Source organism: Gopherus evgoodei, chromosome 8 (genome assembly GCF_007399415.2).
Source record: "Gopherus evgoodei ecotype Sinaloan lineage chromosome 8, rGopEvg1_v1.p, whole genome shotgun sequence".
Classification (NCBI taxonomy): Eukaryota; Metazoa; Chordata; order Testudines; family Testudinidae; genus Gopherus; species Gopherus evgoodei.
The window spans coordinates 96,536,626-96,562,734 of NC_044329.1; the positions used below are offsets into that span (position 1 = coordinate 96,536,626).

At 40.4% G+C, this 26,109-nt stretch overlaps 1 protein-coding gene across 6 annotated transcripts in view; it reads right to left on the reverse strand.

The window, feature by feature from the left end:
• NFIA (nuclear factor I A) overlaps window positions 1–26,109 on the reverse strand; it is a 305,892-nt gene that overhangs the window by 15,483 nt on the left and 264,300 nt on the right. For 4 of the 6 annotated variants that reach the window (XM_030572277.1, XM_030572276.1, XM_030572274.1 and 1 more), the window contains 2 exons: window positions 25,295–25,457; window positions 15,477–15,568 (listed from right to left, as the gene is read on the reverse strand). In XM_030572277.1, coding sequence (XP_030428137.1) covers window positions 15,477–15,568; window positions 25,295–25,457 — 255 coding nt within the window. The remainder of the gene's footprint in view (window positions 1–15,476; window positions 15,569–25,294; window positions 25,458–26,109) is intronic. The other 2 variants (XM_030572278.1, XM_030572275.1) reach the window with 1 other exon arrangement.

Sequence of the window (26,109 nt, forward strand, 5' to 3'; positions counted from 1 at the left end):
CATAGGTCATATTTTCTAGACCTTTAATCATTTTTGTTGCTACACTCTGGACTCTCTCCAATTTGTCCACATCTGTCCTGAAATGTGGTGCCCAGAACTGGACACAATACTTCAGCTGAAGCCTTATCAGTGTGAAGTAGAGCGGAAGAATTACTTGTCATGTCTTGCTTACAACACTCCTGCTAATACAGCCCAGAATGATGGTTGCTAGCGTTACATTGTTGACTCATACTTAGCTTGGTTAGTCACTACAACCCCCAGATCTTTTTCCACAGCACTCCTTCCTAGGCAGTCATTTCCCATTTTGTATGTGTGCAACTGATTGTTCCTTCCTAAGTGGAGTACTTTGCATTTGTTCGTATTGAATTTCATCCTATTTACTTCAGTTCTCCAGTTTGTCCAGATCATTTTGAATTTTAACCCTATCCTCCAAAGCACTTGCATCCCCTCCCATCTTGGTATTGTCTGCAAACTTTATAAGTGTACTCTATGCCGTTATCTAAACCATTGATTAAGATATTGAACTGAACCAGCCCCAAGACCAATCCCTGCAGGACCCCTCTTGATATGGCCTTCCAGCTTGACTGTGAATCACTGATAACTATTCTCAGGGAACTGTTTTCTAACTATTTATGCACCTATGTTATAGTAGCTCCATCAGGGCTATATTTACCCAGTTTTTTTAATGAGGTTATGCAAAATAGTATCAAAAGCTTTACTAAAGTCAAGATATACCTCATCGACTGCTTCCCCTCATCCACAAGACTTGTTACCTTGTCAAAGAAAATTATTAGGCTGTTTTTTACATGATTTGTTCTTGACAAATCCATGTTGACTATTATTTATCACCTTATCTTCTAGTTGTTTGCACACTGCTTGATTATTTGCTCCATTATCTTTCCAGGTACAGAAGTTAAGCTGAGAGGTCTGTAATTCCCCAAGCTGTCCTTATTTTCTTTTTAATAGATTGCCACTACATTTGCCCTCTTTCAGTCTTCTGGAATCTCTCCTGCTTTCCATGAGTTTTTGAAGATAATCCCTAATGGCTCAGATATCTCCTCAGTAAACTCCTTGAGTATTCCAGGATGCATTTCATCAGGTCCAGGCAACTAAAAGACATCTAACTTGTCCAAGTAATTTTTAACTTGTTCTTTCCCTATTTTAGCCTCAGATCCTACCTCATTTTCACTGGTGTTAGATATTTGATTGCTACTAACCTTTTTGGTGAAAATTGTAACAAGTCATTTAACACTTCTGACATGCTCACATTTTCTGTTATTGTCTTTTCCCCCTCATTGAGCAGTGGGCCTACCTTGTCCCTGGTCTTCCTTTTGCTCTAATGTATTTGTAGAATGTTTTCTTGTCACCCTTTATGTCTCAAGTTAGTTTCATCTCATTTTGTGCCTTGGCCTTTCTAATTTTGTCCCTACATGCTTTTAGTGTTTGTTTATATTCATCCTTCATAGTCTGACCTAGTTTGCACTTTTTGTAGGACTCATTTTTGAGTTTCAAATTTATAATGTTACTGTATTATAAAAGTGTATCAAATGAGGTTTTATGAAAGCCTAGGACACACCGGTGATTAATATCATTGTGAAATGTATGTACTGATACTATATAAGGAATTATGAATACTCATCGATACTGTGTTTTACAGACTATGACCGAACAAAGGGAGAATTAGATTTTACCCAGGCAGGAGGGAAGACAGCTTTCCACGTGTCTCCAATGAAGTTACACAAGATATGACCCAAAACAATAGCAGTCCCATTTACATAGAAATGAGGCGGGGACTGGGAAGACCACAGGGAGGGAAGAACAGCATAAGGTCATCCTTTTGAAGCAAGGCCATCGTTGGTGTTCATCACTAAACAGACACAAGGCAACAGAGCTCTTGCAAGCTGAGAAAGATGAGTCCTTCAACCAAGGGAGGGATTGAAGTCTCTGGGGATTGAATATAGGTGAGAAATCTGCTTAGGCAAAGATCGTTCACCTTAGGAAGACAAGGGAACCCAGCACTTTTTACTTCTGTGGAAGGTCCTGACTGAGGGAAGGTCAGACATGGCAGCAAGAAGGAAGACTGGCAAAAGAAACCATTTTGAACAAAGCCTGTCATCTTGCTAGATTAAGTTTTAGACTTTTAAATGCATATTTTTACTTTGGTTTGCTTGTAACCATCTTGATTTTTATTTCTTTTACTTGGCATCACTTCGCCTATTTCTTACTGTTAATAAATTTGTTTTATTTTTACTACAAACCAACTCAGTGCCATGCTTGCAGGGAAGGGTGTACTTATGACAATTAAGTTAATAAGCTGTAATGTGTTTGGGTCCCTTTAATGGCGCAAACAAACTTTATTATTTCTCTGAGTGGTCCAGGAGAGGGATGGACACTTCAGGAAAAACTTTTTGGGGAGTTTCGGGATGGGGTGTGTTGGAGTCACCCTGCAAGTAGTAACCAAGACTGGTGGAAGCCAGAAGGCTGCCACTGTGCTATACGAAGGCTGCTGCAGTCAAAACTGCTAATCCAGGAATGTAGGGCTCCCAGGCGCTCAGGGTCTGACATGCACGCTTATCCGCTTGTGGTTGGTGTTCAGGCTGTGAGCCACAGCAGCAGAGCATTTAAGGTACCCAGGGTTTCAGGGCAGACAGTGACACAACCACTCACTGGTCTGGATTCCATCCCAGAACTTGACAACTGTATCCTGCTACACTGAACAAACTACTCTGAGAAAAGTTCAAGGCCATGCACAATACCTAGGTTTAATTCCTGGGATCAATGTTTTGCTCCCTGGATCTGCTGAAACAGCAGTGGCAACATGCTCAGCCTTTGGGGATGGACCAAGGAACATTACATATTACACTGCAGAGACCATCTGGCCCAGCTAGACATGGCCAAATAAAGTCCAATGCAGCTCTCGTTGGCCAACAAAGGTCACAATTATACAGGATCTTGGTGACTGAGATGAGGAAAAGAAACTATATTGAGGACTAAGGAGTAGGGAGTCTTCTATTAAAGAATATGAAAGATGTTCCGTACATCACCAGTCTTTGAATGAAGAAATACTGTATTAGATATGGCTGACTAACGGGGTTAGAGTTTTGGCCAATGATAAGTGATTTTCAAACATATTATGATGTGCCAATAAAAGCTAGCGGTAGATTTCAAGACATTAAAAGTCAAAATATGAGAGTTTCCTGATTCATTATCATAGTTTCATAATATTTGTGTATATAGCAGGGGAAATGGATTAATACTAATTATCAGGTTTAGTAATAACTAACTAAACTATCTCAATTTACTTCATACTGTCAGAGGAAACAGACAAAATTACCACTATAAATGCTGAACTTTAAATTAAAGGTTCCACTTCACTGTTTTATGAATCACTGTATGTGATGCTCTACAATGAAAAGACACTTTTTAACAGTAGCACCGTTGTACTCAATAACCGAGCTCCTCAGCTGTATTTGGAATCTTAGCTCCTTATTTTAAGTATTTCCTGCATTTACTCCGTACAGTCCTGAAAAAGCCAACAGTGCTATGGGAGAATGAACTGGATCCTAGTCTGGCTCATGCAAGATCAACACAATTGTTAATATAGTTCCAATTGGAGACAATGGCATTACATAGGTGGCATAAAGTGCAGAAGCGGAGGTATCAGTGATTTACAGACCCCAGGTTCAGCTTACAAGTCTGGTAAGTTAGAATAAAACATCTCTGTACTTATAAACGGAATAAATTTTCTCTGGGATCACTCAGGGATAATAAATATAGAGCCACATGATGCAATTTTTACAGAGACACTTTTCACAGTAAAGCTGCACTCTCAGTCTTTTCCTGCAAAGAAAATGGGAATTTTAACTTTTGTCTTAACTTCTCTGTGAAAGATGAACGTTATCCAGTCTGCACCACACAATTATTCATAAGCAGAATATAATCAGATTTAAAAAAAAATCAAGGAATATTGTATAGCAGTTACCTAAACTAACTCCTACAGATGCGTCTATTCCAGTTCCCACTACCATTGACTTCAATGATGGAAAGACAGCCCAATATCTTAGATTTATACAGCAACCTTTAACCCAAAAGACCACAAAGTGCTTTATATAAATTTTAAAAAACCATAGGCCAAATCAGCATGCAAATAAAGACAGAAAAAATATTGCGCGTTCAAACTGGATACATAAGCACCTAACTCTATGCACTGCCTCTTATGTATGACATTCCTCTCTTCTGTCTTATTTACAATGTTGTAGCTAAATCAAAGTACAGAATAATATACGTAAATTTGTATACAAGGGCTGCATTTCACTGATGGATTAAGTGATTTCCATTTATTATATGTAATGAATAAAAAAACATGCTTTTAAAAAATTCGGTCACATCCATCAGCATGTGCAAACAGTGGTATTTGTACACAGTGTCAGAGCCTGTTCATGAAAAATGAATATACCTGAAGATTTTGTGTTTATATTTTTACATGAATCTTGGAAATTTGGATATTAACAATATTCATATTACATATTATGAAGTTAAGGTTACAAAATGTTTTCAAGTATCAGAGGGGTAGCTGTGTTAGTCTGGATCTGTAAAAAGCGACAAAGAGTCCTGTGGCACCTTACAGACTAACAGACGTATTGGAGCATAAGCTTTCGTGGGTGAATACCCACTTCGTCAGACGCATGTAGCGGAAATTTCCAGAGGCAGGTATAAATATGCAGGAAAGAATCAGTCTAGAGATAACGAGGTTAGTTCAGTCAGGGAGGATAAAGCCCTCTTCTAGCAGTTGAGGTGTGAACACCAAGGGAGGAGAAACTGCTTTTGTAGTTGGCTAGCCATTCACAGTCTTTGTTTAACTTTGAGCTGATGGGGTCAAATTTCCAAATGAACTGAAGCTCAGCACTTTCTCTAATGTTTTCAGTTACAGCCCCTTTATTTCTCATGATCAGAAGTTTTCCCCAAATTCACCTTTTAGGGGGTACATTTTTAAACTGTCCAAGAGTTGTCTCTGCACGATATGAAATTTTTTGGGAAAGTTTGAGGAAAATCCCTTCAGCTGATTCTGACTTAGGTGAGAGTGAAATAAAGACATTTTTGTTATTTCAAAAACAAATTAACGACACGTTTTCTAACCGACTACATCAAAAACAGCTGACGTTTGAAAGTTGAAACTTAGCAAGCTTTGAGTAGTCCACCCGAAGTATCACCTAGTTATGACTTAACTAGTTGATGTAACCTAGTTATGACTATTTGAAAAATGCATGCTGAATATGTGCATTACAAAATGTCTAAGTTTGCAGGCATCACTTTCAGACATGAACACGGAACATGCATAAACCATGTTCAGTGGTCCCAGCTACCTCCTCCTCCTCCTGTACCTTCTTTACATTAACTTGGAATAATCTGGCTCTCTTGTCAGTGAAGTACAGGGGTTTGGGGGATGAGACATTTACTGCCTTACCAAGGTGCCTCTTTGGCTTATGTTTATAAAATATATACTAACGTATTGTTTTGGTCCATTCCTGTAGAATGCTATCTTGCTTGTTAAGGGCAGAGAATCTACCTGTAGAGGTTTCTACCTCAGTTCTTGGCCCCTCTGCTGAGACCACTAACAAAAGATGTCAATTGCAGCAGTGGTGGTTTTTGTGATGTTAACACATGTCCATTGAGAACTAGGCAGAGACTACGGCCTTTAATTTTTGAACTTTACTGTATTGTATGGTGTGGTCCTAATCCTTGACTGTAGAATATTTAGTGAGGAGTCGCTAAAATATATATACAGCAGATGGCAAAAATGTTAATGCTCCAGTGAAAGGAAAAGCCATGTAAATGTTGACCTTTTCCATCCAGGTCATACGTGACACTTATTTGGTTTTGTCAGATTGTGTGGAATTTACAGAGCACATACAGGTATCAAATGTGAAAGCTGAACTACCATAAAATGTCTTTCAAAGGCAGTCATTTCCAAAACCCCTTGTAAAAAATCGGTGTCTTTTTAATGACATTATATGCACACGTTCTGTATACAGATTTTAAAGGCCTCCATTAGCCCTCTTTGTAAATCCCAATCACTTATTAAACAGCAGATCTTAAACCACTACTCCTAGCAAAATGTATGTTACAGAAATCAGGCTAGGCATATAAATTGTTACCATTACACAGTTACAGTGACTTCTTGCCAGGGCTTTAGAATATTCTGAAGATCTCCTCCCTTCTTTTTTCTCTGCCTGACTCCCAAATCAACAGTATTGATAGCATATTGTCAATCAGGGAAATGTGATTTAGTAGTATCCTAAAGCAGTCATGAAATAAGAGAAGGAACAGAAAACTTGCTCAAGTGTGAGATCAGTGTTTTCCATAACATGCTTGTCGTCATGCAGCACCCTAACTGCCACAATTAATAATGTAGAAGGAGCTGATTAACTTAAGTAAAGTGCTCTCTGCTAGGTAAACACCTAAAGATCTATAGGGCAAAAAAAGGAAAGAAACAACAAAACATTTTTTTTAATGTGGACACATTCTTGCTTTCTATTCCGCTCCTGTAACAATTACTGTAACTAGCCACTCTGACAGAGTCAATAAATCGATGTGGGACCTGATGCAGCAGTCAGGCAGACTAATCCAATGCACCGTTATCTGCAATGGAGGTTGGGGGTGGGGGATGGGCAGGAAATCAGCTAAGACAAATAAAAACAGTAAGAGGGACATAACTGGAGTCTCACCTTATGATTGTATGTTTGATATGTGTGTGGGGGGGGGGTTTGAAAAAATTTGCAACTTTGTAAGTGGAGAGAGTGTGAGCAGCACGCACGGTATTACCAAAGTCCCTGTAGTATTTCAGTCAGTCACAGGAATCTGCAATTCAATGAGGATCACCACCCCATTACAGTTAACCGTGTCAGCTGTATATCTGATGAAACAAACATTCACAAAGTGTGTTCTGAGGCATGGAACTCCTTTTGCACCAATTACTTTAAATTCTTTTGGATCATCTAACGGATTTGATGGCAACCATCCCCACCCATCCTCCTTCCCAAAAAACAAATGAACAAATCAACCCCCCCACACCCCAAACGTTATTAGTTTTAAAAGCTGTTCTAGAAACCTGGGAGGCCTTCTCCATGCATTCTATGCCTAGTTCATATAGCATGCAACTATGAACACAGGAACTGTCATGCCCCATCAGACTAATGCTCTGTCTGATCCAGTATTATGTCTCTGACATTGGCTGGTATCTTATGCTTGCTCAGAGGAAGATGCAAGAATTCCCATAAAAGAGAATCATGTAATGACCCCTCCATATGGGGAAGTTTTTTTTCCAATTCCAGGCAATTTAAAGCCATTTGAAATGGTTGGCTATTAAATCTATTTTACAGAGAGAAATATGAGATATTTTTAGAGGACATTTCCTGCTGAAGATAAGACAGAAAACTGTGCTGGCTGTTTGCAGAGGTTCTTAGACAAGGAGAACACAGGCTATTGTTACTGTGAAGGCTCTTCAATGAAAAAGCATAGAATTGTTGCCTTTTGGAGTAATTGTTTAACAAAAGAAAGTCTGCACAGCTTGTAGAGAATTATTCAGTAAGAAATTACATCTCCCCATCTCATTCATCATATGTCCACATTTCCCGGCTCTCACCACCCCACATACTTACTCCCCTTCCTTTTCCCCTGCTGTGGAGCATAAGTCACACCCATAAAAGCCAAAAGAAAGGGGTGCTTTCCAAACAAGCTTCCTGTTTGTTATAAATGGGGAGAAGTGGCTGGGGGGGGGGAAGTATCGAGTTGAATGGCTTGGTTTGGGAAATCTGTCTGTCATAAATAATCATCCATAATGTTCATGGACACTGGAAGTGGAGTGCAGAGTACTGGACTTTGAAAGGGGTCAGCCTGGCATTCAAGGAGGAGGAAGAGGAGAAGGAAGAAAAGCCCAGTAATATATCCCCCTGCTTGGGAGTTACCCAATCACTTCTGGACTGGTTTGGCTCACACCTACTTTGAGGACGGGGCCACATGATGGCACTGACACGTCTTTCAGAAATCTCTATCCTTTGGGGTAACAAGTGCTTCCCTCTCTGGAGGGATACCCTTCTGATCCTGCAGAGTGAAATGCCAATCCATGCTTCTATGCAATTACATAGGTTTTGTGTACTGAACTGACCAGGGAGGGTGCTAAAGGTGACAAAATTCCCCCCTATTCTGAGGCCACTTTTGTATCCCCCCTGTATAAAGTGTTCGGGGCTAGCACAGCTGCTGTGAAGGCCTGCACAAACATTACACTAGGGGCTTGCGGACCTGGAGTCCAGTGCTTGGGTCCACATCAGGGTATTGGGGCCCAGCTTGCTTAGAAGCAATCTATGGGGTACGTCTCTATACGCGGAGCTTCAGGAATGGTAGGTGAGCCTCACTCCCTGTCGCTGGTGTGGGGAAGCTCCCAGATCATTGGTTTGGAAGAAAAGCGGGCTCTGGAGAGGAGCTTTCAAACAATGTGCTTGCGAGGCCTGGATGCTTTAAAATTCTATTGTGTAGCTAGAGGTGGTTCCACTCTTTCATTCAAATTCTCACTCAGTGCAACTTCCACATTTCCCGCAATAGGCAGCATTTGGGAAATGGCTCTGTGGAGCAATGCAGCCCCTGCTGAAAGGAGAAGGTGACCCCCCACTGTGGAATCAGGAAGCAGCCTCTATAATCAAGGAACTTTGTAGCCAACACTTTGTGGCCCAGCAGCTATAGAAGTTGCTTTGTGGTGTACACAGCTCTCAGTGGGCTGACTGGTGTAGACAGTTTCATAAAATTAAGCTTCTCTCATCTCTCTCTGTGCGCCAACACAAGACCTACTTTCAGGCTGAAGGACAAGACTAACTTGGATATAAGTAGAGTCACCAGATATATATGAGCGACAGGCAAACAAATCTGTGAATGCTACAATGCTGTCCAAACAGGGCAGGCTTGAATTTGTGATGGTTCAGCTCAGGACCTAGGAAACTAAAAACTGACATTTTTCCTATTGCCTTTTCTGAGTACCTCTTGTAATGTAAAATTCACAAGCTGCTGCTACACTTTTTATGAACACAAACTGCTCTGTTAAGCAAAACCCTGGTGCAGCTGGTAGCACTTTGCAGTAATATGATGGAATCCTGAGCTGGGGAGTCACCTTAAGTTCCCTGCTGTGAGGGCCAGCAGAAGCTGCGCACATTGAGGTAATGCACAGCCCCAGGGAATGAGGGAGAGAAGAGGAAAAGGTGTGATGAGGGAAAGCTTGTATCTCTCATTACAGCCCAAGGGGGTTGCTAATAAGCTTCATAAACATCAGCCAAAGATAAGACTAGTAGTTGTACTCTCCCTTTCTGTAATGGCACAAGAGTGAGGCTGAAGTAGGAATCAAGTAGCAAAATGGCTACTCCCCACAACATAAGTTACATGTTTTACTTATTAAGAGAAACATTTTTGCAATGATTTCTTTTTCCATATCCTACCAATGGAAACTGGATACAAAACAGCCAGGTGGCATCAGAGGCAGGAATAACAGCTCTCTAGGAACTGCACTAACTTCCTATACCTCTGGGTCCATTTCATGGTGTTGCCTTTGTTCTATAAAGTTCCATACAGTTAGGTCCTAGTTACCTGAAAGGCTGCCTTTCTGCTCCCAATGAGGTGCCAGGCAGCTGAAGTCAGTTGGGTCACCTGTGTGACATTCTCTAGAATTAGATGACTGAATGTTATCACTGAAGAGCCATCTACTCTAGAATCTGCTTCTCTCACTTGGCTGACAGAGCCCAACCTACAGAGCACAGTGAAAGGCACATTTCTTTTCTCAGGCCTTTGCTTGAAGATGCTGCTGCCAGTGAAAAATTACAGAGAGGGGTTTTTTTTTGGGGGGGGGGGGGAGGAGAGGAGAGGGGAAAAGTCTTTCCTTTGTCTCTTAACAAGAAGAAAGCAATCATGCACTATGTTGTTAGATCTGCATATGCACTTAAGTTAGAAGACAGGCAATGTTTTATAAAGATAAAATAAAGTTTTGTAAAAACAAAGAATACAAAGGTATTCCCAACTAGCATAGAAGAAACTGAGGATAACAGAAGACCTAAAGAAGCTGTATGTCCTAGTAATATAGCACACACATACAACCCCTTCCTGGGGGGGGGGGAACCCCTCCCTTAATTATCTTTAGGGAAGGGTAGCCCTCTTATAGAATTTTCTTCCCAGCATGCCTTTCTAGCCCTTTAAATCTGGCAATACCAAGCAGCTCCAGCCCTAAAGTTGCCATTTGTGAGTGTTATATCTCTCTTTTTAGTAAGTACTCTTCTATGTTTTTTCTATCTTATTGCTGAGGAAAGGGTGCAGCTTTCTTATTTAGATAGCTTTTATTTCCACATGCCCTCTGCATTGCAGCAGTGGGTAAAAATGTGTTTTCTGCTACCATGACTATTATGAATATTCAATAGATAAGATTTTTGCTCTTAAATCCAGAGCAACTTCACTGTAGCTAATGGAGTTACTCTAGACTCAGATCAGCAGAAGTGAGAGCAGAAACTTGGTTAATGTTTGTAGTGTGATTCTAACTTTGGGAATTAGATGGTGCAGTCAGAGAAACAGGAACAGATTTACCTTGTTTCTATCCTCGAAGTGGTGTCCTCTTGAGTCAGTACCTGCTCCTGTGTTAACAAAGATCTGGAAGCTAACTAAGATGAATCAAATGTAAAATGGAGCATGAGGCTATCAGGCAGTGATTTTAAATTTAACTGGCGTCTTTCTATGAAGTATTTTCTTAAGAGGAAATTTGGTGGCATTCTCTTTCCATTAAACCAGCAAAGAAGCAGGGCATTTAAAATTCTGTCTTCTCAAAAGCTTCTTGACCAACTATGTCTGTTGTGTGACGAACACTACTGTGTTTGCTGTACCAGGGATCTTTACCAGTGTTTAAGCTGCAAGGTTCATGCACTGCAACACTTAGCTAGGGTTAAATGGACTAGAGGTGGTGTGGATCAGGAATTGATTCTGCCAACGGAAATGCAACTTCTAATGAGCTGTGGTGCGTGTGTGTGTGTGTGGTGAGGTGTCTGAAAAAACTTTGCCCGGAAATCAAAGTGTGGTGGGCAAGCAGCTGTAGGAAACTGAATTTATATGGCTCCCAACCCATCAGAATGGAAAAAAAAACCTTGTATTTTTTGTATCCAGCCTTACAGATTGACAAACACTGGTTAAAAAATAATCTGCCTGAGTCTACATATTGGTCCTAAAACCCCCCCCCAGCTGCTAAGTTAGACTGATTATGCTGACCACATGCTCATTGCTTCATTATTTTCTGCAGCAAGAGAGAGACGTTATTTGTTTTATAGGATTGTAGTAGCTTCCAGAAGGTTAGCCCCTGATTAATATGATGGTACTTTCCATTTCCTCTGCCACTTTTCTTTTTACAAGACTATGCCAACACAAGAAATGTATCTGTTACTTAATCATGTGGTATCCGGACCAGCTTGCTTTTGAAATAGTAGACCGTGTATCCCAGGCATACTGTATTTCTGATTTGCATATGGCAAAGGCAGCTAAGCTGAAGACCTTGTATTGCTTACAAGTCAGGCAGCTAAAGTAAACGATTTATCAAGCAAAGGTTACAGCACCTGTGCCTTTTTGTCATCAAATAAGGCCCAGGCCAACTGAAGTGATCCTTCTAATAGCCCAAATAGTAAGTCAGTTTTAAATAGCCCTAAAAATGGGACCATGAGCTGCTGGTGCAGAACAGTAATAGATGGGGATAGTGGAGGGAGTGTATCTAGATTTGCACAACTGTTTGAACTGCTATAAAAACCTCTCCTTTTGAAACTTTAGTCTTCTCTGGGCTCCTACATGAACACTTTCTAAACAGTTATTTGTCCGGTTCTTCTGCCCCAAATCTGTCCTGGTGCAGGAGGTATTTCTACGACAACCTATGATAATGAAATATCCATTTTTCTATTTAAAATGTCTTCCTTAATGACTCACAATTAAGGACTTTTGGAATTAATTAGAACAGAGTGTTAACAGAAATATCCATTGCTGATTTTCGTAATGGCCACTAAAAAAGGCATGTTCCTACCTTCTATTGTTTAAGAACAGGAAAAATAATTCCTGCGCCAGGCCAACAATGTTGTTTTTGTTAGTTTGTTCACTATTTTATTTCACTGCTGTGTGAGCCCCTTGCACATCCAGGTATGTGAAATGTACGTTCTACTAAATAGCACTTGCACATCACTGTGGACATGTTCAATGCTGTAGCAACTTTGAGATTGTTGACTATGGGTACGCAGTCTATGACACAGTTTAACAGCTGCAAAATGGGCAAAAAATATGGTGCTTTTGAAAAGTTGTCTCTAAAATTTTGTCATTTCTCAAAGTTTCTATCTGGATCGGAACTTCCACGAAGGTCAGGAGTGTTCAAATCCAGGCTTTTGGCTTGGGCCCAGCTCTAGAATGGAGATGAACCATTAGAGTTAAGTTAGGAGAAAATGGAGTTTCTAGAGTTCTGCTGAAGCAAAAGTAACAAAGTTACTAGCTTGACGCTCAGAAGTGCTGAGTGTTCACCTCTCCCACTGAACTCTTGGAGTTGTGAGTGTTGGCATCTCTCAACATCAGGCCGTACAATTCTTAACCTGATTCCTAAATAAATGCACTGTACAATTCCTGATGGGAAACAGCAACCCCAGCCACTTTCAATATATTAGTGTTTCATTTGTTTTTATTTTTATATTTTTGAAAATATCCTAAGTGACGGTTCTAATGTCCTGCAAAAATTTCATTGTAACAGTGGATTTGTTTTGACAAGAACAGTGTTAACTAGCTCCCTAACCATTAACTTCTCTTGGTATTTTCACCCCCACTTCTCTGATTTAAAACATGGTTTCCTTCAGAACTGTTATATTAATAATTTCAATTCACAGTGGCTTTTTATGGCAAACTATAAATCCAGTATCACAGTTGGTCATAATGGTTATGCTGATGTACCCTGAAGTACAGTAGCACAAAGGATGCAGCTGTAGTAAGAGAGACTGGCAGTCTCCTTATCTATAGCAGCATGTTTTGCCTTAATTTGGAGTTATGCAGGGGTATTGTCAGTTGCTATCCAATATTGTATAAAAGCACATACAATAGGGCCAGAACACTTTCCAATGGCCTAAATCATAACTTGCAGGGTTCAAAATTCACAGTCATCAAATACAAAAAACCTAGTTTAAAAATGCAAAGAAGTTTGATAGCTTACAGATTCAGATTTTGTTATATTCCACTATGTAACAATCTGCCAATCAGTATTGTCAGCCTTTTAGAAAAGATATTGCAACATTCTCCAAAGAGTTTCAAGTTTCTTGGACACTGAAGAAAAAAGCCAAATGCTTGAAGACTTTAGCAGCTCACCTTAAAATGTTCTATTTCTTTATTTCAATGTATTTCTGTTTGTTATGATCCTTTCCAAAACCACAAGGGAAATTGTATGACTTAAATATAAAGGCGCATGAAAACTTGCCTTCTATATCGATTAAACAGGAGGCACTAAAAGGGAGGCCCAACAGCTGAAACTGGGACACAGGCTTCCCTTTACTAATGAACTAAAGAAATCAGAACTTGAAGAGTTAAACCGCCCCTCCCCCAGCTGCTAGTGTACTTTCTGTGACCCTGTTTAATGCAGGAAGGGTTTGAGATTCAATGTAGTTTAACCTGTGCTGTCGACACAGCTATAAACTAAAGCCCCTAACAAATGGTACAAAAGGAACAGATAGCAAGAAAACATTGTGCTCATAGGCATCTGGTCACAGCCCTGTAAATGGACAATTTTCAGTAATAAGTTACACAGTCATATTACACTGATAGGGTAGGCATTGATCACATCACAATGAGGATTCTGTCTTCGTGCATGTTCTGAAATTGTAGCATGTGATGTCTATGCAGCTATATCCTTATTATTCACATCTAATTGTACAGAAGCAGATAAAAAGTAAAACTTCACCCCAGCTAAATTATTATTTTTAAATAATCACAGCCATATTAAATCATCACAAACGTATTAAAATACTTCTTAATCTTAACCTTTAAAATCATTGTAAAGTAATCAGGCAATCATTTCAAACTACAAGTCGCAGTTCTCCTAGCACTTTAGTTCCTCTCATTTTTATACCGCTCCATGATAATGTGATATTCATAGATTCTAGGGCTGGAAGGGACCTCGAGAGGTCATCGAGTCCAGTCCCTTGCCCTCATGGCAGGACCAAATACTGTCTAGACCGTCCTGGATAGACATTTATCTAACCTACTCTTGAATATCAGAGGGTAGCCGTGTTAGTCTGGATCTGTAAAAGCAGCAAAGAATCCTGTGGCACCTTATAGACTAACAGACATTTTGGAGCATGAGCTTTCGTGGGTGAATACCCACTTCGTCGGATGCATGTCGAAGTGGGTATTCACCCACAAAAGCTCATGCTCCAAAATGTCTGTTAGTCTATAAGGTGCCACAGGATTCTTTGCTGCTTCTACTCTTAAATATCTACAGAGATGGAGATTCCACAACCTGCCTAGGCAATTTATTGCTGTGTTTAACCACCCTGACAGTTAGGAACTTTTTCCTAATGTCCAACCTAAAACCATACTAAGCAGAGCTACTGAGCACAGCTTTAATTTTTTTCAACATCTGGCTAAAATTAACCACTAAAAAAAATGCCAAAAACTATTTTCTTAATCAATACTAAGAATTTGATACAGCTTGGAAAAAGCACATTTAAACCCTGTCCTTCTGAAGAAATAAAAATATTTGCTTGAGCTTCTGACTCAACTATAGCAAATCTCTGAATAGTCACCTCAACATCACTGCAGTGAAATATGATGTTGGCTTCAAACAAGATGCTAGAGCTTTAAATTGTTGGTTCTTTGGTTTAACTTGCATTTTGACATCAGAAGCCAAATTTTCAAAGGCCCTCCCTTAACTAGGCCTTCACAGTAGTTGTGAACACATTGGTTTCCATATCTCCCGGGCCCCGCAACAAAAAAAAAATCACGCGCATGCTCAAAACCTTGCATACAAATGGCAAATTAAGAATTGGATTCTGTTCCCATTGAAATGACTTCAGTGGTGTAGGACTGGGCTGAAGTCCATGATTACCTGATTGGCCCATCTGGGCTTTTGCATGTGCAAATAGATGCACTTGCAAATATGTCAGATGCAATAAAGGAATTTGAAAATTTGGTCCTAGAGGAAAAATTGCACACTAGAAGCCAATGCCTTGGAAAGCAAGAGAGTTTGGAGGAATTATGGAAGAATTATTACCATATAAGCCAATAAAACACAACGGACAAACACAAATTGTGAGTGACATTTCACCGTTGTTACTGAGACCATGTGGGTGAATTGACAGTGGTGAAGAAATGTGGCCCACTTTGTCAGGAGACATTTAAATTACACAGAAGAATAACAAGCTGCACTGCATACAGAGAAGTTGAAAGCTGCCCACCTGTGTCTGTTGAGGGATATTTACAAAGCTTGGATCCCGAGGTCCAACACTGACGAATCGATTTGCGGGGGAAGTGCTGGGTGTCGAGTAGGCTGTGAAGGGAAGGGATACGTGCGTTGAGGAAGCAGCACTAGATCACACACAAACAACACCAAAACACACTGTCTCAGAGCCACCTAAGCAGATGTTTAACACAGAAATGTGGAAACGTTTTAGAGAGCAAGAGTTTGATTGTAGACACTGGAAAGGTTTGCTTTAATGATGAATATATAGGCAAGTACATAACTGAACTAAATGAAAGTAATTCCTTTCAACATACTCAAATAAGATGATGTAATGCATCCAGAAGATGTGCTCAGTTCATCTGAACTGTTTTTGTCTTTGAGAGGGGCAGGTCTTTCGGTACAAGGCTGAACAACATATACTATAGATCCTGATCCTGCAAATGTGTTCCCAGGTATCTTCACTCATATGAGTAATTCACACTGATCTCAATAAAGCTATTGATTTGAGTGAAGTTACTCATGTGTATGTTACCAGGATTAGGCCCTTATTTCATACCAGTATAGTACAGTACACAGTTAAAGCCCTGATTTTTCTCATTGCTGGAGTCTACACGCTCATGTGATCTCTTTGACAAACTAAGATTCCCTTGGCAAAAAAATAATGGGTTGCAGTTTGGTTGGGGTAGTAAGTGCAATCAGTCTCAAGGCTGAAACTCTCTTTAAAAATTGAAATGGCTCCCATAAAATGTAAAGCTATTAAGAGCAATACAAGCCAAGAACCCAGATTACTTCCAAACTTGAACTACTTTAATGATTTTATTGTTGCTCTACATCTCTCTATTGCAACAGTCCAGAACTCAGAGCAATTCCAAATTCAAAAAATTTTTCAGTATGCTAAGTGTTCTGCTGGTTTGACAACTGCACACACCGTCTTCTTTTCTCAGTTTTCTGTGTTTGCAGATCTAAATATGTACCTTAATAGTTATATATGTTTAAGGGCCAAGGAATGCATAACATGTGATACAATCTAATTGACAATCTAACTCCCCGATGAAGTGGTGAAAATAGCTGTAAAAAAATAAAAGGAAATCCCTTGCCAAATTCCAGTGAAGCTAGGTATTAAGGTTACACCTCATATTGAGGAAAAATAAGGATAATTAAATATAAAGATACTGAGTTGTCAGTGAAGGTGAAATGCTATTGCCTTTTTTATAAAAGCCAAGTGTTTGGTGAAAGACAGACCTTCGGTTTGGAGACTACAAGTAGAATGCCGTATACTGTAATGTCACGTCAGGCTAAAAGGATCAGATGTCAATAGAATGATCTTTGAGGATATGTTATCAAAGTGATGCTATTACTAATGCATGCTTGAGGAGGTGTTAAATATGGATTAGATCCCCATCCTGTGAGGAACTGAACACTTTCAGTTTCCACTCCAATGGAATCTTAAGGTGCTCAGCACTTTTCAGAATGGTGGCTATGTTGAGTTTCTCCTCATCCCAGAAATACTGTAAAAGCTTTGCTAAGATTCCCACAAAACATGGTTGCCTTTCCATAGTTTGCAGCAAAGATTTAAGAGGAATGTAGTGCACTGTAGTGAGTTTCCATATTTTTAAGATTATTTTTACAAGGTAATCACTCCTGGCATGTTACCAAGTATTTCTGAGTAATTACAACTAAACTACAAATGCTGGAATGAATGAACAAAATAGAATTTGTGATCCATACTCCTTACTTTTTCATGTGTGTTCACTTGGTAAATTAAAAAAAAAAAAAGCCAGTAATTCATGTGTGCCTGTCAATAGTGTCAGCTATTGAGGCTCTTCTGAATGAAGCAATTTTTTTAAAGAAATCTATAAATTATCTTTGCTTTAACTTGCATTGCCTCTCTCCTTGTGATTTAACTGCAAGGGGCATCTAACCAAGTAGTTCTCAACCAGGTACGTGTACCCCTGGGGGTACGCACAGGTCTTCCAGGGGGTACATCAACACATCTACATGTTTGCCTAGTTTTACAATGGACTACATAAAAGCAGTACAAACTACAAGTTTATACAATGGCTTATTTATACTGCTCTGTATACTACACGCTGAACTGTAAGTACAATCTTTATATTCTAATTGATTTATTTTATAATTATATGGTACAAATAAGAAAGTAAGGAATTTTTCAGTAGTGTGCTGTGACACTTGTATTTTGATGTCTGATTTTGTAAGCAAGTAGTTTGTAAGTGAGGTGAAACTTGGGTACACAAGACAAATCAGACTCCTGAAAGGGGTGCAGTAGTCTGGAAAGGTTGAGAGTCACTGATCTAGCCAACCTTACAATCCTACATTTAACAAAAATGAAGATTCTTCCTGCAGCAGCAAGAGTTGTCTTAGAGCTCAAAACTGGGCACTTGCTATCTGGCTCTTCAGAGCTTCTTCATGAGGCAAAACATACTCACTGCAACTTTCATGTGAGTGGGCCTTTGTCCAGCTAGCTGGAAGAAAAGGGGCATTGCCTCTTTAAAGGCTTCCTTACAGCAGGTGGGGGGAAGGAGAGGACTTAAATTTCCATGCATAGGAAGGATGGGAAGTAGATGGGGCCAGATCAGGAGGTCACTGCCGTGCCCTTCCTAATGACTGGAAGAGTATTTATACCCCATGCAGGCCTGGAAAGGCCCTCTTTATCAGGATTGGGCTGGCAGCACCCATCTTGGCAAAAGGATTGGGTTTCCTCTTGATCTGCAGTGAATATTATGTTAATTGCCCTTTTCCTGTGGCGCTGGGAAGGAATTTTCACTCCACCACCTAGGTGGGGTGGATTTTTTTTTTCTTTCTCTACAGCTGGTTTAGGACCTGGTGGGGTGGAGTGTGGGAGGGATTAGGTTATAATGCTGCAAATTAAGTAACACTCCTGGCACATGTCCAGTGAAGGTACTTGGTATGGACAGGATATGGTTTTTGGATACAGTGGACTAGACAAGGATTTGAAGGAAAGCATCCCTTAAGGGAGCTGAGTAAGCGGGTTTTGGGACTCCTACATCTTGTACAGCAGGGAGATGACCCCCTCCTTTTCGTAGCCCCCTTTAAGGGAGCTGAGGAAGCGGAGTTTAGGGCTCCTACATCTGGAACAGTGAAGAACTGACATCCCCCCCCCCCCTTTCCTGCACTGTACAATTTGTTGCAAGGTGCTCCCAGACATTTCAAGTGAATAAAGTTGCAGCCTAATTAAACTACATCTGTGGCCTCCTGTTTTTTTTCCAGCATGGATGGACAATGAGCAAATGGATCAATTAATTCTTTGGAGCAGGTGCCTCCAGGGAAACAGTCAATGGGTGAAGGGAAGAAACTCAGATTTACCTTCCATTTTTCAGCCATTGCATATCACTACATTGTTTTACTGTGGCAGAGCTCCACTGCAGAAAGACTTGTGTCTGCATTGTAATTCTCATGGTTTCAGGCACTGATGAACACAAGGTGTAGATTTAAGAGTGAGATGGGCATATAGCACAAGAAAAAAAATTCTGCACTTCAGTAAACTAGTGATGACTGGGGTGGATTCTGGCTTTGGGATTGCATGGCAGGCCTTAGTACTATGTAGCATTATTTCCATTCCAAATAATTACTTAAGGCAAAGGGATGCAAGATTTTGTGATGGCTATAAAGTTAACGTCTGTAATATTACAAATGCACTTGCTAAAAATTTAGACCAATGGGTAACTATGAAGCATTTGGAAATATTGTGCACTTTATATAATGGCCAATAAAGCTCCAAATTCTCACATTACTTGACTTACAAAAGTGTTCTAAAAGTTACTATGTGTTGTTTAGGTACTGACAACCTCACATATATGCTTACTACATGTCATAGTATAGTATATATGCTAGTAGTGTTTAGCCTTATCATGCTTTCCATACAATTCCCTATCTTAATTATTTTTTGTCAGTTCAATGACCTTTCATGCCAAGGGATTCTAAGGCACTTCATAAACTATATACTGTATGCAGGAGTCGCTTCAGCTGACCACCTCTGGGGTGGAATGTTTCTTCTTTTGGTGTAGCAACTGCAACTACTTTTAACTCACTTCCTGAAAATGCTTAGATTTCAAGTTGGTGTCTCCTTAAGAGCAAACAGCGACAGTAAAAAAAAAAAAAAAAAAAAGTTTACAGCTGAAGAATACTGAAATTACAGGGAGCATCCATGCAGTGAGAAAGTAATTCCTTAAGATAGATTTTCACCAGGACACTGGAGCTAACGTCCATACCCTGGTGTGAAGTACCATAGGACTTTTGAGGACCACAAATAGTCAACCTCCATTTTGTGTCTCATATAAAAAGCTGAATATTCAACAGCAGCAATCTCTATTACCATGCTGGTACACTAGTTTGGTAAAAGCAGCAAAGAGTCCTGTGGGTGAATACCCACTTCGCTGATGCTCCAAAACGTCTGTTAGTCTATAAGGTGCCACAGGACTCTTTGCTTCTTTTACAGATCCAGACTAACACGGCTACCCCTCTAATACTAGTTTGGTAAAGGGAAGGATATCGGGTACAAAAGTGCCAGCTACTATATCCCTGAACCGCTTCCTGCAATATTCTGGCTTTTCCTTAGAAACTGCCCATCCAAGTACAGTGTAGAGTTCTTCCTGCTTGATGCAGGAGGTTGGGTTGAGATATTACCGGAGGTTCTATCATTTGGCACTTTTACTCTCCTCTTTTTCGGACAGGAACTAGGAAATCCCACTGGCTAGTTAAACTATATCAAATTATGTGTTTTAAATAGCTTCCTGTATAGTGGGATTTTCATATTTCATTTTACAGGGGGGCAACCTGAGGCACAGAAAGGTAACAAGAATAGAATCTTAGTCTTCTGATGGTCCTGTGCTTTAACCATAAGATCATCCTTTCCTCCCTTCTCGGCTCTTTGCGCCACGTCCTGAGCTAATGTATATCTACAAACTTCCTCTGGAAGTGAACGGATCTATGCCAGTTTACACCAGCTGAAACTCCGGCCCTTCATGTTTGAACAAGAACATTTTCCTGCCTTGCCCGGCCTTTCTTCATCTGGAATCTGCTGTGGGGAATTTCCGACACCATAGTCTATAGCCACGGAATGAGCATGATGCCACAAATTTGCTATGATGCTTCACTTTAGGAACAAGCAAGAGCGAAAGTGCTGGCAGGGAAAGAACATTTGCTCACAGAAGCCTCTGATATTTAGCCAAAATGGGAAGAAACAGCATGAAAGACAGGAGAAAACAACCAACAATGTTATGAGTGGGATTTATTATAAAGCAGCACTTTCCTACAGGTGAAACCTTTTACCTATACTTTGCTAAAAGGAGTGTTGTTACATGCAAGAGTGTGCAGTCTATCTTTTGGTTGTGAATTAACAAGGATGACTGTCTGCTGGCAAAGCAGAATTCCAGTCAGTGCTAGTCTAATACATTGTGAAATTTCTCCTTTACAGGCCAGGAAGAAAAATGGGCACACGTTCCTGATATGAATAGCTACACCATTTTATAAGATAGCTACTGCTAAAGTTTAAGACCATTGCACCCCTCTGGGGAGACAGACATGACGCCATGTATAAGAACATGCACACATTCAGTACTTTGCATTGCAGTAAAACACTCCATCGGAGCATCTTAATGCACACTGCAACACGTACACAGTCAGCAATGTTGGTAAGTGGTCATCATGATCATCCTCCTTTCTGGGAAGGTACAGCACGGAGAGCTGAATGGGCTTGCTCAAGCAACACACAGCAAATGTGTGGCAGATTAAGAACTAGAACTCAACCTTCCTGATTGTCAGTCCTGTGCTTCAGCTACAAGATTACTCTTCTCTTCCTGCTACAATCACCATTTAACATGAAAGCTTCTTTGTACAAAGTCACAAAAGTGATAATTCTCTTGCCCTACAAGTGGAACAGAAAAGGTTTTTCTCCCTAGGCTCAGTTGTGGAGCATTAGGAAATAACTTCCACTAGAACAGTCGTGTTTTTTAAAAATAATTGGGTAACAAGATGGAAAAAATCTTAGACCCTGTATGGGAATGAAGGTTTCTGCTGAGTCACCCTGGGCTCAGATGCTAATACCCTGAGGAGTTATTGCTCAGTCAGTTGGCTCTACTGCCCTATTAAGCTCCAATCAGCACATAAGGGAGGTGGTGTTTCTTTGGGCCACAGCAGGTCAATTCCAGGAACAGTCAGGCTTTGGAAAGCAGCATAGGGTGATGTTTGTGTTGTGTTGGTTTTGAGTTACCAATAAAACCAAATCCCCAGAAGGGGGAAAGACTGGATGCTAACCAAGGGTCTCTGTGTAATGTTAAGGATAAGTTATTCTGCAGAAAAACCTGTGCTTGGAGGAAAAACTTAACTCCAGAAATCCTATGAGCTCCCCTCTCCCCTGAATCTCCACACCGATGGAGATACTACTCTTGCAAATGTGGTAGGACCTACAACTGGAAATTCTGAGCCCAAGTCTTTGCATCTCAGACCAGAGCACAAGAAGCAAATACCTCAGTGTACCTCCATAGGGTTTTCCTTCCTTAAGCAGTGTGATATGGACATGCTTTCCACAAAAAGTTAATCCCACTGCTGGAGAGTTTTACTGCTGCTCTGAAAATCATTAACCACCATGACACTGTGTTGTGGTCTTAAGTTTACTTCCCAGGAAAGCATCACATATTGAGCAGCTGCTCCTGGCCTCTTCACTTCCCCTCCCACCCCATTCCCCAGGAGGGCCATATTCCAAAGTCTAGTAGAGCCTCAAAATGAATGCTCCTACAGAGGGCTTTCTACCAGATCAAAGGAGGGAAACAGCATGAAACGAATTCCAATCCCCTTCACCTATTTCCTTGGGGCCTTTGTTCCCCTTCATACAGCAAAGGAGAGTCAGGCCAAATGCTAATATCACTCCTGTATAAGCACTTCCTCTTCTGTTCAGTAAATGAATTCCCTCGTTATAATGCCATGGAGGGGAGACAGCCATAATAAAGGGATGCTTCCTGCACTGGTGCCTTGGAACTGCGTAACCATGGAAAACATCTTTTCATGTAGTTCTGGTGACTCTGTACTGACTATTCGTACTCTAATAAACAAACAACCCCTCCCCCACAATAGCAAAACACTTCTCAGCAAGGGCTTCTTTCTGTGGTACATTACATATTCTGAGCTCAAGATACTGCTTAAGGACACAGATACCAGTGCACTTTGACAGTTTTTACACTTAGTTAAGGACCCCAATAAACAACAAAGTCCTCTGTATAATGGGAGCAAGGAACAGAGTAGGATCCAGAAAATTACTGACTCTGAGTTGCAGTGATGGACATTTTCTGATGTATGTCAGCAAAACTCCGTAGCTATAATCTGGAGAGAGATGCTACCTGTCCTCCATTTTGAAGGACAGCTCTAAATTTGCAGAACATTATGTGACAAGATTGTCCAGCAAGACAAACATATGGAGAGTGGCCCAGTGAGTGTAGGTGTGTATTCTGGGCTACTATTCTGCGGAAAGCAATGAAAATCTGAGGGTTGCTACAGATTAGAACAATGCCATTTGAACTCTCCTGAGACTGTTAAAAATGGGTGTTCCCCCATGGAAAAGTCCTGGCAGTTTATTTTACTATACATGCTTAAACAAGCTCAGATATGTATGTGGTATAATTTTTTTTGGAAATCATTCCTATAGTCCATATTTTATGGAAATGTATTATACACATCTTTAAAACTCAATTCACTGTTCTTTTTAACATTCATGACTCTTATCAAATGGAAGGTGCATGCTTGAAAATGTACAGAAGTGGATGTTTAGATATCAGATTGACTAATTACCAACAGTAATTATTTTTCCTAATCTTTTGTTTAAACGCCATTAACTAGCTGCTCTTGAGAAAACCTGGATTATCTTGACAGCCCCTGGTTGAACATTCCTTGTCACAATGGGCCAGACTGCCTGGTAGTGTAAATCAGTGTAGCTCCATTGATTTCAGTGTAGGTAAGTCAATTTACATGAGCTAAGAATCTGGCCAAATACATCTTTATTGTTTATAGGATCCAAGGATCACACAAAATAAACATTAAGGTAACTGTTAAAATGGGTTTGGATATTTTTTTCTTTTAAATACCACAAACTGCCCGTAACATATGAGTTATAATTATATATGATGGCATGTATAGTATCCTGACTTCATATTTTCCAACTCTAAAGACAGGGAAATACTGAGTTATTTCAAATACTACTCATCAGTGAGTAAATGTTAACCTTTTCGTGGCCCACTACTGAAACTTATTAAAGAGCTAGAAAGCATTAAGTTAACTGATACCTGACATCAAAAGTGCTAAGACAAACAGGTTCATGATATAAAAAGTGTTGGTCAGAAACGGCCAGAAAATGGGGGGAGGGGTTCAGTCTGACAGAAATTTTCTGAGCAGTACTAGCAACCATGAACTCTCAACACTTCTAAGTTACGGGTCTGTCTTTGCTTAAATCCGCGTCTTAAATCCCACCTTCCCATCCTTTCTGTCACAATTATAATTCCCAAGCAAGCCAAAGTATCCTCAGCCTGAAACGCAAACAATCCTGTCCAGTTAAAGAATGCCATGAAAACACAACAAATGTCAGGACCCTGCAGTGCCCCATGGAACCCACCATGGAGCCCACCATGCAATGCCCCATGGAACCCACCATGTCACAGACACAATACTGGCCTCTGGTCTCTGAGGTGTGAATCACCTGAGTTGTGCCTGAAGCTTTAAGAACTTGGGCTTTATATTTGTTGAATAATACATGCCTCCTTGGACATCAAGCAGTGGCCACATGTAGCATTTAAATAATATAGATTTGAAAGCATACACAGGGATTTGCTCTTTAGAGTACATTGATTTTTGGGCACTCTCCATCTAATCTATCTAATGTGCTTCCTCGGTGGCCATCTCCGAAATTGTAAACTCTCAAGGAGGCATTTGAAATAAAAATGTTTATCACTCCAATAATGGCTTATTCTTGGACTTCATCTTGGATTCATTTAATTGGGGAACAAGTCCCCCTGCCATTAAAGTACTGAAAACTTCTCCTTTGTTTTTAAATGACAATTTGAGCATCCTTTCATTAAACCATTTGCAATTAACGCCCTGCATGCCCAAAGTGTTTAAAGCTTCAAACCCAGCTGATGCACATTTGCTTCCTAGCAGAATGAATCCAAAATGGTGGCTTCAATGTACACACAGGAATTTGACTAATTGACTTGTGGCTACACAAAATACATGAGGGCTGTGTGGGTGGGGAAAAGAGCATTAATGCTCTCCCCCTTAGTAGAAGAAATACCACAAGCTAACTGCTCCAAATGCAGGGCCTGCCAGGGAGCTTGGTCATAAGGGTAGTGAGTCTGGGTTCATCTAGAAAGACTTATTCTCAAAGAAACTCTAAAAGGAGTGAGCTCCAGGGAGTCTGACAGTCTGGCCTGGTCTAGACAAGAAGCAAGACCCTTTGTGTGGGTTTGCCCCTGAGTTCAGTGTAGAGCTGTCTAGGGTTGGTCGTGGGACACAAGTGGAGGGCCAGTAGCATAGCTTCTTCACAAAACTACAGAGCATTTTGAAAATCCCAGCTCCCCACCCATACATTAGCTGCTGGCCATGAGTTTTCAGGTGTGTAACTATGTGCAATGCCAGCAGTAGTTTTTTTTGTCAATCTTATGCAGTTGACAACTGTGAAATTAACTTGGGGAGCACACCCAAGTCCTCCTGGTTGATGAACAGAAGATACATGGTAGCTGCCACAGTGTGAATCTTATTGAACTCCCTCTCCCCTGCTGCAGCCGTACTTACTTGGTGAAGTAGGAGAGGCGGCACCTCCTTCTGTCGATGTGGTTGGAGGTTTTGTGTCTGGCACGGGCAGAGGCACAGGCCTAGCCATTGGTGGTGGCGGCGGCGGTGGCAACATTGGGGTAGGAAGGAATGGATTGTGCACCTTGCCTTGGCTGCCATTGGGCTGCCAAAAACAAAAGACAAAATTAGCTATTAGCAGCCTCCAGCAACAGGAGAGGCCACTTTAAAATTCGGTGTGGCAAATGCTTAATTTCTCAATGCTAAGTAAACAGGTTGGAACGAAAAATTGCCATCTTCTGTTCTTCATTTTCTTCAGTGGGCTTTGTACCACAACCCATCTCAAAATCTTGCAATAACTGCAAAAGACCTTTAAACCCATCTTTCATTTTTAACCAAGAAATTCACCCTATTTAGTGGGCCAAACTGTTTCTCCAAAGTTAGCAACTGGTCAGAATCATCCCGGACCAAATTACACTCTTGCACTGTGTAAAACTAAGTTACCTACAGTACAAGTTTAGGCAGAATTTTGTCTCCCATTATGCTTTCTACATTCATGCCTCTACTGTTCCCTTAGAATATCTGTGCCTGCGACGTAAGTTTAAATTTCTTAAGAAACTCATTAGTAGGAAAAGAGATTAACTTTGGGGTTGTTTAAAAGTCAAGCAGCTATTTTATTTCATGGAAAAAATAAGTTAATGTATTTTAAGCAACTTGCACTCCTATATTCCCATAAAATTACCAATAGCACAGCTCCCATTTCAGCTGCCATTAGGTATCTGCTTAGAAACAATTGAGCTTACATCTGCTTTATTTTC